At 42.2% G+C, this 13,491-nt stretch overlaps 1 protein-coding gene across 4 annotated transcripts in view; it reads right to left on the bottom strand.

The window, feature by feature from the left end:
- Positions 1-525: 525 nt before the first annotated feature.
- SLC4A8 (solute carrier family 4 member 8) overlaps positions 526-13,491 on the bottom strand; it is a 75,304-nt gene continuing 62,338 nt past the window's right edge. For 2 of the 4 annotated variants that reach the window (XM_082635176.1, XM_082635173.1), the window contains 5 exons: positions 11,613-11,681; positions 7,877-8,050; positions 5,445-5,582; positions 3,644-3,735; positions 1,432-1,783 (listed from right to left, as the gene is read on the bottom strand). In XM_082635176.1, coding sequence (XP_082491302.1) covers positions 1,594-1,783; positions 3,644-3,735; positions 5,445-5,582; positions 7,877-8,050; positions 11,613-11,681 — 663 coding nt within the window. In that variant the 3' untranslated portion in view covers positions 1,432-1,593. Of the gene's footprint in view, positions 553-1,431; positions 1,796-3,643; positions 3,736-5,444; positions 5,583-7,876; positions 8,051-11,612; positions 11,682-13,491 lie in introns of those variants that run through there. The other 2 variants (XM_082635174.1, XM_082635175.1) reach the window with 2 other exon arrangements.

The following is a 13,491-nucleotide window of genomic DNA, read 5'->3' as shown; positions in this document are numbered from 1 at the left end:
GACCCTCCTAGGAGCAAACCCTCCTGGTGGCCTCTGGGTCTGGCCAGCATCCCCCAGAGCAGGCAACCAAACCAAGGCCCGGGGCTGCCCAGGAGCCTGCAGTCACCATGGGACTGGAGAGGCTTCCTTTTCCTCTCTGCTCTTCTCCTACTTCCTCACCCTGTCCTTGAGCAAGAGGGACCTCACTGAGGAAAGCCTCAGTGGCAGAATGGATCCATATGGCTCAGCAGGCCAGCAGAGGGTTTCAGAGGAAATGTCTGGCAAATGGGAAGCTGGGTCTTCAGTGGTGGCAGTTCTGAAGAGAAAGAGAAGGAAGAGGAGAAGTACCAACGGGAGGTGGTCTTCTGCATCCACACTCATACCAGGCAATGCCCTCTGATGCACACCACCAATAACTGAATGCTCGCGTGGCTTGGACAGGACCAAGGACAGGGCCAGACTTGGGCTCGCTTCTTCTCTGAGACACTCGTCATCTTCTCTGTAACCAGAACTTCCCTGTGGCACCTCACGGCCCACATCCTCCATCCCAGCAAAGACTTTTAGTTGAAGAGACTGAATAAAAGTGTTACAATTAGATAAAAAGGGAACACATGATTCATTCCTGCTTTTAACACAATACTTTGAAGATGTCACCACAATTTGGATCTGGCTATATTTTAAGTTCATTTACAAGTAGACTAGTTCTCAACTAAAAATAACCATGTGCGTTATACATTTCGACAGCTGCCTGGATTTTCCTCTGAAGGAAACAAGATTCTATATTTCACTCACATTCAGTACAGATTTCTTTTAACCCATTTGATGAAATAGCCCATCACTACCTCCCACTGGTGGCTGTGACTTTCCAAAGCACATCAGTTTCTCCTCAGAGCAGCCTTATGAGTGAGACAGTTATTATTACCATTTCACAACTGAATAAACCGAGTACCAGAAACAGTGGCCTGTCAGGTTACACATGGAATTAATAGCTAAGCCAAGTCTCCTAGCCTACCCTACTGCTTTTTTTTTTTTAACTAGAAAAGTTGCCTTTAATAAGACCTAAGATTTTACCTTCGGTTATCTGATGACTTAGTGTTTGGACCAAATTATTCACGTAATTTGAGTACATAGCCTACTTCAGTGTAGGCAAAAATGCCTCAAGTCTTTCCATTTTTTTCATTAACCAGATTAAAAATTGATATATGCTACTGACAAACAATACTCAGAATTTAGTTTCCAAAATAAGAAAACAGTTACAATTTAATATTTCAAAATCTTTACTTGACAATAATTCTCATTATGGAATAAGTTAAATAGGTTAAAGTCTGTATCAATACTATCAACACTATCCAAATATTTTAAGGATTTTCCAGTTTGTGTGGTTGCAATAACCAAAGAGATGCTCTGCAGATTTTGAAATGGGAACTAGAAAGAGGATTAAGGGAACAAAACAGATAAAGCAAATATACATTCCAAAATAATTCCATCCTGACTTTGGGCCTCGGTAAATGGGCAGCTCAAACCAGCATATCTGCTCAAATAGTTAGAAAACATTTTTGCTTTTCTTAGGTTTATAGCTATTCTGTGGGGTTAGCAACAATACTAGATGTGCTATTAATGGATAAATTCAACTTTACAACTAAAACATATTTTACTTTCAACATGATTGCTAGTTTTAAAAGTCAGAAATAAAAATCGGCAATTATACCTCTTTTCCTTTGTGTTTCCAGAATTCATACTGAGAGCTTTCCAGACTGTGGTTTTAGGCATTTCATCAGATATATTAATCTCAGAGGGGTCACATCTGAAAGCAATGCTTAGGACAGTCAATGTCAGACATACAAATAAGGTCTACATCTCAGTCTATGATACCCACTACCCACCAGAAGGGAAAAGATGAGGCGTGAGGGAGCTTGTCTCACAGCTCTCGGGAGCCCTGGGAACCAGATGGTCGGAATGTCGAGAAGCAAGGTGGCCTGTGAGTCAGAGCTGAGGGCTGGGCCGGGGTGCCGGCTAGCGGCCAGCCCTGCCCCCACAGTTCTGCTCTCCTTTGAAGGGCCCCTCTGGGGATGCTGGTGACAGCGCTATGAGGCCAGAAGTGGCATCATCAGGAGCTACCACTTAGCGCTTGCTGTGTGCCAGGCACGGTGCTAAGCACTCTTTGTTCATTTTCTCATTCACATGGCCAGATCTTTTCCATTTGTAGTTCACAAAGGACTGTTACAATATATTATCTTAACTATCACAGTATCAGAGATTATTAACATCCTCATTTTTAATGTGTAGAAACCAAAGCTCATAGGGTTAAGAGACGGTCCAAGGTCAGACGTCAGTAAGTGGAGAACCAAGACCTTGGATCCAGTCCTTGGTCTCCTAGAACCACCCCCCCACACCGCCCCCGCCAGTACTCTAAACTTTTCCACATGCCAGACTCTCCTTCTAAAAGGCCGAGAGGGGAGGCAGCATCTGCTAGAGAAGGAACATGATTCCTGCTTCGCCGTAGAGAATGCAAAGCCTATGGCTCGTCCATGACAACTTATAGAAAGTTTCTTAAAGATCAAAGATTCCATTTCTTTGGGGTAAGTTAAAAAAAATTGAACTCATAGCAACGGAGAGTAGAATGGTGGCTACCAGAGGCTGGGGGGTGGGGGAAAAGGGGAGATATTGATCAAAGGGTACCAACTTTCAGTCATGAGTAAGTTCTGCAGACAATGTAAGGCATGGTGACTATAGCTAATAACAATGTATTGTACACTTGAAATTTGCTAAGAAAGTAGATCTCAAGTGTTCTCACTACACACAAAAAAGAATGGTTAAGTATAGTAAGTGATGGATATGTTGTTAGTTTAATTGTAGTAATCATTTTACATATATATATATAATGTTGCACACCTTAAATATATACTATTTTTAGTTGTCATAAATAAATAAATAAATAACCAAAGAAAAGACTTTCCTCATCTCCCCCTCAGTATAAACCACAATCAATTCAATAACTCAGCAGTAAATTATCTAGCATCTAGATAACCCAGATCCCCTCTCTTCCTTTTCTGTGCCCTCTCCACCTCTGAGCTTCTTTCAGCTTCTGTGTTCCTCTTCCAAAGCGGAAACAAAACACCAGGAATGAAACCGCAAATGGACCAGTTTAGCTTCCTATGATTTGTGGTGAGCAACAGGTTTAATACACCAAAGGGCTAAGATCGCTGGCAGAAGTAAGGAATTTGGGGAATCCCAGTTCGGTCCCCCCTTGGCTCCTAGGACTGTAGCCGCCATGAGCCATGCTGGAAGGGGCTGTCTCTGCCCAGCCCCCAATGGCTTGCCTAAGCATGGGAATCTCATGCCCACCAGGCAGAGAAGCAAAGACTACATCCTGTTCACCTTTGGAAGGTGGCAGAGAGAGGCAGAAGGACCACTGGTTCGGGGAGCACATGGGCTCCCGTAGCTCTGTCCTCCTGTGATTCCCAGCACCTGGCATAGTGCCCAGTGCACGGCAGGCCCTCAGAAAACCAGGAAAGGAAAGGTGTTTTCACAGGCTGGAACCGGGAGGCTGAATGTTTCGCTCTTTATACCAGCAGCTGCATTTGTGACACAGCCCCCATCACAAAGCCAGAACATTTACACAACCACCAAAACAGTCAACTCCTTGGGGCTGGGGGAGTTTTACCTGAAACTGTTGTTCTTTCCAGGACTACTTAGTAACTTCCTGCTCTCTAAGGGGAACTTGTCTCCCCCCATTTCTAACATTTTCTCAGCCTCCTGCAAGAAAAGGAGACATTACTTTATCTTGGATCAAATGAAACCAACAGTCTACACCAGCCCATTTTTCAGTCACCATAATTTCTACCTGATTTTCTCTCACATTTATTATAAGAGAGTATAATTATGTTCTTTCATAGATCTGACTCACCACAAAAAGAGAGACAACCCAATATCTGTACCTATGGAATAGTATTAAAAAAAAAAAAAAAAAAGAACCTGAATCTGAGTAAACCTTTAGATACAACCACCAATTTACTGGAAACATAGGAGACAGAGAACATGTTAAATGATACCAAAAGTTATATTTAGTAAAATCTAAGTGGCAGGAAACCCTGTAGGTCAAAGACAAAAAAGACAGGAGGGGAACCCCAAAAGAAATTTTTAAAATATATCAACCAATTGCAATATATGAACCTTACTGGATCCTGATTCAAACGAATGCTTAAAAATAATAATAAGGCAATTAGGGAACTATGAATACTGACTGTTCTTTCTACCTTTGTATATATTTGAAATGTTCCACAATAAAATACATACACACACACACACACACAAAATGCAATACTATTCAGCCATTAAAAAAGAAGAAAAGTCCTCCCATTTACAACAACATGAATGAAATTTGAGGGCATTATGCTAAGTGAAATAAGTCAGAGAGAGAAAGACAAATACTGTATAATCTCACTTTCATGTGGAAACTAAAACAACTGAGGTCATAGAAACAGAGAGCAGAAACGCCTGGTGGTTGCCAGGCATAGGGGGCAGGGATGGGTGAAGGTGGTCAATGAGCTGAATAAGTTCTGGGGATATAATATCCAGCATGGTATCTATAGTTAACAATACTCTATTGTATATTTGAAAATTGCTGAGATTAGATTTTAAAATTTCTCACCACACACACACACACACACACACACACACACACACACAAATGCGAGTATGCGAGGTGATACATGTGTTAAGTAACCCTATTGTGGTAATCACTTCACAGTATATACATATATCAAATCATTGCATTGTACACCTTAAACTTACACTATATTATATATCAGTTCTATCTCAATAATGCTTGAAAAAATAATACAAGATTTTTAAAATTCAAGATTTTAGGAAAAGAATTCCTTTAAAATGAATTTCAAAGGACACTATATCAGGCACTAACTGTATCTGGAAATACTTTCAGGCTCATTCTTGGACTGGTGTTTTCATTTTGCTACACATACGTGCACATTCTTTGCACGTGTAGGCCATTGATTGAAGGTCCATTGTGTGGATGGCAGATGCCAAGTGCTGAGGGAAATGAGGAAGCACAGAAAGTCCTATGCAAGTTATCTTTGCGAACCACAACAACATCTGCAGTTAGGTACGTAACAAATACTCTTGGAAGATAATAGGTTTTTTATACTTGTCAAATTAGACCTTCGGGAGAACATGAACCATTTGATCTGATATTAAGAGCGGATTCCATGTTCATACCCTAACTGTGAACCTGATGAGTAGACTGTAGACAAACAGAGGGAAAACAACTGGTTATCAAATCTGAAGATGAAGGACAGACGTCGGCTAAGAATATCTTTGGAGTAATCTTCCCCACTCCTAAATATAACCCTTGGGATTCGAGACATGCTGACTTTTCGTGTGGCCCCTTCCTATGTTCTGTAATCTGAAGCTGCCCCAAAGTCTGCAGTTGGTGCAAGAACTATGACCTCTTCCTCCTTGGCCTTCTTTTTGGCATCATCCAACTTCTTCTTTTTGCTTTCCGGCATGAGATCATCTAACCAGCTCAGCTCCCGCTTAGAGAAACAGAGATCCATGACTTTCCTGACAAAGACCAAGGCCAAAACCTGAAGAAAAATAAAGAAAGTGAATTAGAGGGGCTCATTTCCTCCCTGGAGTTCAAAAGCAAAGTCTTATTTTCACAGCAGACTAGAACATGTCAAGCAAAATCAAACTCATAATAATCATAATATTTGCCTTTATTGAGGCTCTCTGAACCAGATACTAAGTTAAGTGTTTTCTATACAATAGTTTATTTAACTCTCATCGTAACAACCCTACAACTTACTGATTCCCTGACTGAACTAATTTAATTCCTTTATTGAAAAGAGGAACCCTTCATCGGCAGATGGCCCTGAGAGCTGCCTTCCCCTGGCTTGAGGCCAGCAGGAAGGGCTACCAGGCAGCCCGGGGGTGGCGAACCTCTCCAGGAGATGGCTTTGGTGGGGCCAGCCAAGCTCAAACCAAACATGGGTCACCAGTGGGTGAGAGGGCCTTGAAGGACCGTCTGGATTTCCTCTGATCCTCTGCCTATACATTTACTCACAGAATCCTTGCTTTATGCCTGTATCATGGATCTCGAGTGATTTTTGTCTCTGCCCTCTGGCCTGGCTTGACACTGATTTTATAAATGAGGAAACTGAGGCCCAGGGAGAGAAAGTGACTTACCAAAAATCTGACAGCTAATTTCCTCAATGGAAACGACCAGGGATCTCAACTGCTGCTCCACTTTCTCCCCATGAGGGCCATTTCAGCCAAAGGAGAACCAATAATAACCCAGAATGACCTGCCTGGACTGACTGATATTCACCAGCTAAATTTGGTGACTGGACCAGGCATGGGGCAAATCAGACTAATTAAATTCATTTCTCCCTAATTTCAATGACTATTTTCCCAATAAAGCCAAAATTCATAGTACCCCTTCCAGGAATTGCCAGGAATTTGCTATTTCTTTAACCAAACACTCAAGCCCTGAACATAACACCCAAATGCAGAACCCTACATGTATTCTGACAAAATTGAGAAACCCATCAGGAGGGTATATATCTAGGAGATTAGGGGAAAAGAACCCCGAAGATTCCTCACCCTTGAATATTCTCCCAGTAAGACAGAGTTCAAAAGTACCTAAATGAGTACCAGACATTACCCTTATTGGCTTTTCCCTTCTGAGGCCCGCCCTTTGGGTAACTTTCAAAGAGTCCACTGAAATCTCAGCAACCTCATGACAGAGTAAGCCAGAGACAGGAAGGCATCAAGAGGACAAGATGGAACAGTGAGGTGGTCAGGTGGCAAGAATTTCATCATCACCCTAGTTTTAGAAAACAGGTGGTCACCCGTTGCTGAACCACACAGTTCAGCTTTCCTGGTCTCCTTTCCAAAGCACTTGCTTCAGTTAGAAAAGAGGCAAGGATGTCCCAGCCACTTATCAGTGCTAGACAAACCTCTTCCTCTTTCCCAGTAGCTTGAAATAGCACATTTCCACCACTATAGACACTTCTGATTGCAGTAAATTCTAAATAGGAACCATATTGCTTTGAGGTAATATGCAAGTTACTGCAAACATGAAGAGTCCTCTCCATGTCAGATATATGAAAGAAAGAGAGAGAGAAAGAAATTCAGACAGACAGGCAGACTAGTAGCCTTAAAAGTAAACATGGTAAACTACTACACACATGCATCCACAGCTCAAGGTCCTCAAGATAATGCTGCTCCTGCAAAGACCAACCAAAAAACAAAAACTCGCCATCAATAAAGGATTAATATCCAGAATATACAGAGAACTCCTAAAACTCAACAACAAAAAAACATACCACCTTATTTTAAAATGGGCAAAGGACTTGAATAGACGTTTTTCCAAAGACGATATACAAATAGCCAATAAGCACATGAAAAGATGCTCAACATCACTAATTATTAGGGAAATCAAAACCACAACGAGATACCAACTCACATCCATTAGGATGGCTGTTATCCAAAAAAACCCACCATGCCACAACATGGATGAACCTTGAAGACGTTATGCTAAGCAAAACAAGACAGTCACAAAAGGAAAAATACTGCAATTCCACTCACGTGAGGTAACTAGAGGAGTCAAATTCACAGAGACAGAAACTAGAATGGTGGTTTCCAGGGACTGAGGGGAGGGAGAAATGGGGAGTTATTGTTTAATCAGTACAGAGTTTCAGTTCTGCAAGATGAAAAGCCTTCTGGAGGTGGATGGTGGTGATGGCTGCACAAACAATGTGAATGTGCTTAATGCCACTGAACTGTACACTTAAATATAGTGAAGATGGTAAGTTTTACGTTATGTATATTTTATCACTATTTTTTAAAATAAAGAATAATACCTTTTTAAACTCACCATCATTGGAAAGACAATGGCAGCTGGAGAGGCCTTGATGACCCAAAGCAGGATGAGGCAGGTCAGCTGGATGAGGGTGAAGAGGTGCACTTTGCGCAGCGGCACGTGCCGAAGGTAGATGAAGTCTGGCTGGTGCTTTGCAGGCATCCCAAAGAGCTTCAGACGATCAAAGAACTGAAAGGAGGGAACTGGCATTTATTTTCAGGTGGTTTCTCTGGGCCTCGTTAATCCCATTCATATCTCTTATATCACCTGCTCCGAAAGGTGGGTAATACCGTTTCTACCTGACAGAAGGGGAAACTGAGTCTCAAAGAGAACAGGTAATTTGACCAAGGTTGGTAAGTGACAGAGTCAAAATTTGAACTATCTCTTCTAATTCTGGGTTCAGCTTTCTCTCTCCTCTCCCACACTGTAGCTCCTGAGAGAGATGTTTCTCAGGGAATGTTGAAAACAAAATAATCAGTGGTATCTTTCTGCTTAAAAGACCAAATCTCTTATTTGTTCTTTGAGGAGTTTGGAGCTTTTCACTGATTATTTAAAGTAAAAAGATAGGGACTTCCCTGGTGGCACAGTGGTTAAGACTCTGCGCTCCCAATGCAGGGGACCCAGGTTTGATCCCTGGCCAGGGAACTAGATCTCATGTGCATGCCACAACTAAAAAGTTTGCATGCCACAACTGAGGAGCCCACGTGCCTCAACTAAGGAGCCAGCAAGCCACGACTAAGGAGCCCCCCTGCCACAACTAAGACTCAGTGCAACCAAATAAATAAATAAAATGTTCAAAAAATATATATATTTTTTAAAAAGTAAAAAGATAAAATGAAATCTCATGGGGCTTCCCTGGTGGTGCAGTGGTTAAGAATCCACCTGCCAATGCAGGGGACACAGGTTCAAACCCTGATCGGGGAAGATCCCACATGCTGCAGAGCAACTAAGCCCATGTGCCACAACTACTGAGCCTGCGCTCTAGAGCCCACAAGTCACAACTACTGAAGCCCACCCTTCTAGAGCTTGTGCTCCGCAACAAGAGAAGCCACCACAATGAGAAGCCCGCACACCACAAAGAGTAGCTCCTGCTCGCTGCAACTAGAGAAAGCCTGCACACAGCAACAAAGACACAACTCAGCCAAGAATAAATAAATAAATAAATAAATTTATTTTTTAAAAAATGAAATTCATAACATTCTGGATATAGAAAATATGACCATCTTATACTATAAAAAGGAAAACAGAGACCAGAGAGATTAAATAACCTGCCCAGGAGTTGGAGGAATCAGGCTCCCTGACTTCAGACTATACTACAAAGCTACAATGAACAAAACAGTACAGTACTGGCACAAAAAACAGAAATATAGATCAGACAGAACAGGATAGAAAGTCCAGAGATAAACCCACGCACCTGTGGCCACCTAATCCGTGACAAAGGAGGCAAGAGTATATAACAGAGAAAAGACAGTCTCTTCATAAGTGGTGCTGGGAAAACTGGACAGCTACATATAAAAGAATGAAATTAGAACATTCCCTGACACCATACACAAAAATAAACTCAAAATGGATTAAAGACCTAAATGTAAGGCCAGATACTATAAAGCTCTTAGAGGAAAATATAGGCAGAACACTCTTTGACATAAATCACAGCAAGATCTTTTTCGATCCACCACCTAGAGTAATGAAAATAAAAACAAAAATAAATAAATGGGACCTAATTAAAAGCTTTTGCACAGTAAAGGAAACTATAAACAAAACGAAAAGATAACCCTCAAAATGAAAGAAAATATTTGCAAATGAAGCGACTGACAAGGGATTAATCTCCAAAATATACAAATAGCTCATGCAGCTCAGTATCAAAAAAACAAACAACCCAATCAAAAAATGGGCAGAAGATCTAAATAGAGATTTCACCAAAGAAGACATACAGATGGCTAAGAGGCACATGAAAAGATGCTCAACATCACAAATTATTAGAGAAATGCAAATCAAACCTACAATGAGGTATCACCTCACACCGGTCAGAATGGCCATCATCAAAAAATCTACAAACAATAAATGCTGGAGAGGGTGTGGAGAAAAGGGAACCGTGCTGCACTGTTGGTGGGAATGTAAATTGGTACAGCCAGTATGGAGAACAGTATGGAGGTTCCTTAAAAAACTAAAAATAGGGCTTCCCTGGTGGCGCAGTGGTTGAGAGTCCGCCTGCCGATGCAGGGGACACAGGTTCGTGCCCCGGTCCGGGAAGATCCCACATGCCGTGGAGCAGCTAGGCCCGTGAGCCACGGCCGCTGGGCCTGAGCGTCCAGAGCCGGCACGTCTGGAGCCTGTGCTCCGCAAAGGGAGAGGCCACAACAGTGAGAGGCCTGCATACCACAAAAAAAAAAAAAAAAAAAAACTAAAAATAGAGCTACCATGTAACCGAGCAATCCCATTCCTAGGCATATATCTGGAGAAAACCATAATTTGAAATGATGCATGCACCCCGATGTTCATTGCAGCACTATTTACAACAGCCAGGACATGGAAGCAACCTAAATGTCCATTGACAGATGAATGGATAAAGAAGATGTGGTATATATATATATATATACAATGGAATATTACTCAGCCATAAAAAGGAACAAAATAGTGCCATTTGCAGAGATGTGGATGGACCTAGAGACTGTCACACAGAGTGAAGTAAATCAGAAAGAGAAAAACAAATATCGTATAATATCGCTTATATGTGGAATCTAAAAAAGTGGTATAGATGAACTTATTTGCAAAGCAGAAATAGAGTCACAGATGTAGAGAACAAACTTATGGTTACCAAGGGAGGGGGGCAGGGTAGGATGAAATGGGAGATTGGGATTGACATATATGCACTACTACGTATAAAACAGATAACTGATGAGAACCTACAGTAGAGCACAGGGAACTCTACTCAGTGATCTGGGATGACCTAAATGGGAAGGAAATCTAAAAAAGAGTGGATATATGTATACGTATAGCTGATTCACTTTGCTGTACAGCAGAAACTAACACAACATTGTAAAGCAACTCTACTCCAATAAAAATTAATTTTAAATAAATAAGTAACCCGCCCAAAGTCACATTAGAACTCAGTGTGTAAGAGTGACCACTAGACATTGTAAACTAACAAAGAGGGACGAGCCACCAGTAGAAGAAGTGGCTAAATTATCCAATTCTTTCGGTACCCAAGGTACCTCCTGACTCTCTCTGTTCAAAGGACTCAGTGGAATGAGTTGATAGATGGGAAAAGGCAGAGTGTGACAGGAAGTAATACCTGCTTACCTGGAGCAGCTTCCACGACTCCCCAGTCTCTTCACCAATGTACCCCCAGTTAAACCTGCCCCCACCCCACCTCACACTTTAGCCTGGCACTAAACCTAGTGTTGTCCATGTGTGGAAGCCAGTTTGGTTCCTGACCAACCTTTCAGATATAAGTTTACCAGCATCGGACAAAATGTGTTTAATACGTGCCTGATAATTGTCTGTTGAATAACTGACGAATGACTGGAACCATGACATTGAATCAGGCCACACTGCAAGTCTCTGTGCACTCATGCCAACATGACCCTATTTTGCCCAATGTCCAAAGAAATGTCTAAAATAGCTGAAGCAGCAGGACTAGGAAATGGTTTCTCAAGAACTGGTCTGTGCTCCCCTAGGGAGGCTGTCTTTCCCTGGTCAGGACAGGTGAGCTCACCAAGAGAAGACATTGCCTGGCTGAACCATGCAATACCTGAATTCCCTGTAGTGAAGACACTCCCATGTAGAGGAAAACTCCATAGAGTACCGGCATCGGGATAAACTGAAGACGAAAGGGCAGAAAGGCCAGAAATTAAATTTGGTATCATAGCACACTCAAGATTATATAAACTTCCAAATCTCCAAGAAGGAAGCGAAGTCACAAAATCACTGCATAGGTGCTGCATTTGTTTCTGCTGCCTTTACATGACTTAGAAGTAGAAGCAAAAACAGAAACTGACAATGATAAAAATCATTTTGTTCTGAAATGAAATGATTGCACGTAAGTGTAATTTGGTCCTGGTTAAATCATAGGTCTCACATCTTCTCCCCATCTGGCTCTTCCTCCTCCAGGGAAATGGGCACACACACACACACACACACCCATCTCTTTTACAGAACTGAAACCTTTTAAGTCTTTTCTAATCGCAGAATCATCTCCTCAGGGATTTGGTGTATTTTAATATAGACTAATAACATTTGCTTTTTTACTAACCAGAGACTTGAGGGCAGGAGTAGGGAGGTTATCTTAACAGAGAAGGAATAATTTGGGGAGAAATATCAACATTACTCTACTGCACTTGACTATACATACATACTTACCACATTATATCAATCTAGGTAATTTTCAGAGCAACTTTATGAGGTAGAGTAATGAAGCCTATGGAATCAAGGCAAGGAAAGTCTTTTTGCAAAGACTAAACTCGACTTGCTTTTATTTTGAGGCTAAAGAACATTCCCAAACATAATTCTTCTTTGAACTAGAAAATCCCCATTGGATTTTACGTTGCTCCAGCTCTAGAGTGAGTAGACATCTCAATTTGGTGCTAACCTGGTTGGAAGAACTATTGAATGATTTCCGAAAAGGATCCCCCTGAGACAGTTACAGGAAGGCCAGGCAGTGCCCACCACCAGGCCTTCATGGTTACATCCCCAGAGGAGCAGCGACCTTTGGGCTCCTCCAGATGGCACCTAGACCAAAGGCACCTAGGGCTGGGGACAGAGAGTAGGAGGGGGCAGGGCCATGAGGAGAGGTGGCAAGATTAAGTGGAAGGTAAGGGGACAGGAAGGTGGTTCAGAATCCTTTCCCTCCTCTCCCACTTCTCACCCTTAAATAGCATTTGCAGTGCAGGCTGAGGTGCCTGACAATTCATCAGAAAGAGGGAGAAGGAGGCAAAGGAGATAAGTAAGTGCTCCAGAATGGCTGGGGCTTGCAGATAGAGCTTTCCTTTTTATTCCATTTTTCCCAGATGCAGGTCTTACACCCACAAAAAAAATTTTTTTTTCTCATTTTCAAGGTGGCTCCATCTGTCCAAAAATCCTCTTTTCACCCCACATGTCACACCAGCCACTGCCCATTTTTCTGTTCCACTTCACAGAAAAAAACCTCTTGGAAGAGTTGTCTGCCCACATGCCCTTTACTTCCTCACCACCTATTTACTCTCCGGCCCCTGTCATTCAGCTTCTGCTCTATTGTTCCAATGAACCTGCTCTTGTCAAATCCCGTTAGGCCTCCATGTTGCCAAACCCAATGGCCTTGATTTAGTCTTCATCTTCCTAGACAGTTTCTGACCAATCACTCCCCTGGCTTGGCTTCCCTGACATCACAGCCTGCTGGTGTCCCCGCTCCGCCGCCGGCAGCTCCTCTGAGTCTCTGTTGCTACCTCCTGCTCTACCCAACTTCTAAATATCAGCTCTCCTTAGACTCAGCTCTTCTCTCTAGTCCTCCTCTTTTATATCTACCTTTCTCCCTGATCCACTCCCTTGGCTTTCAATACCACCGATATGCTCTTGACTCCCACATTTATATTTTTAGTCCAGAAACCTCCTCTAGCCTCTTCACTCAGATGCCTCCCAGACATCTCACTCAAATC

Source organism: Mesoplodon mirus, assembly GCF_964341445.2.
Source record: "Mesoplodon mirus genome assembly, chromosome: 11".
Taxonomy (NCBI): domain Eukaryota; kingdom Metazoa; phylum Chordata; class Mammalia; order Artiodactyla; family Ziphiidae; genus Mesoplodon; species Mesoplodon mirus.
The sequence above is the reverse complement of the archived record's forward strand: the minus strand, read 5'-3'. Positions and strand labels throughout refer to the sequence as shown.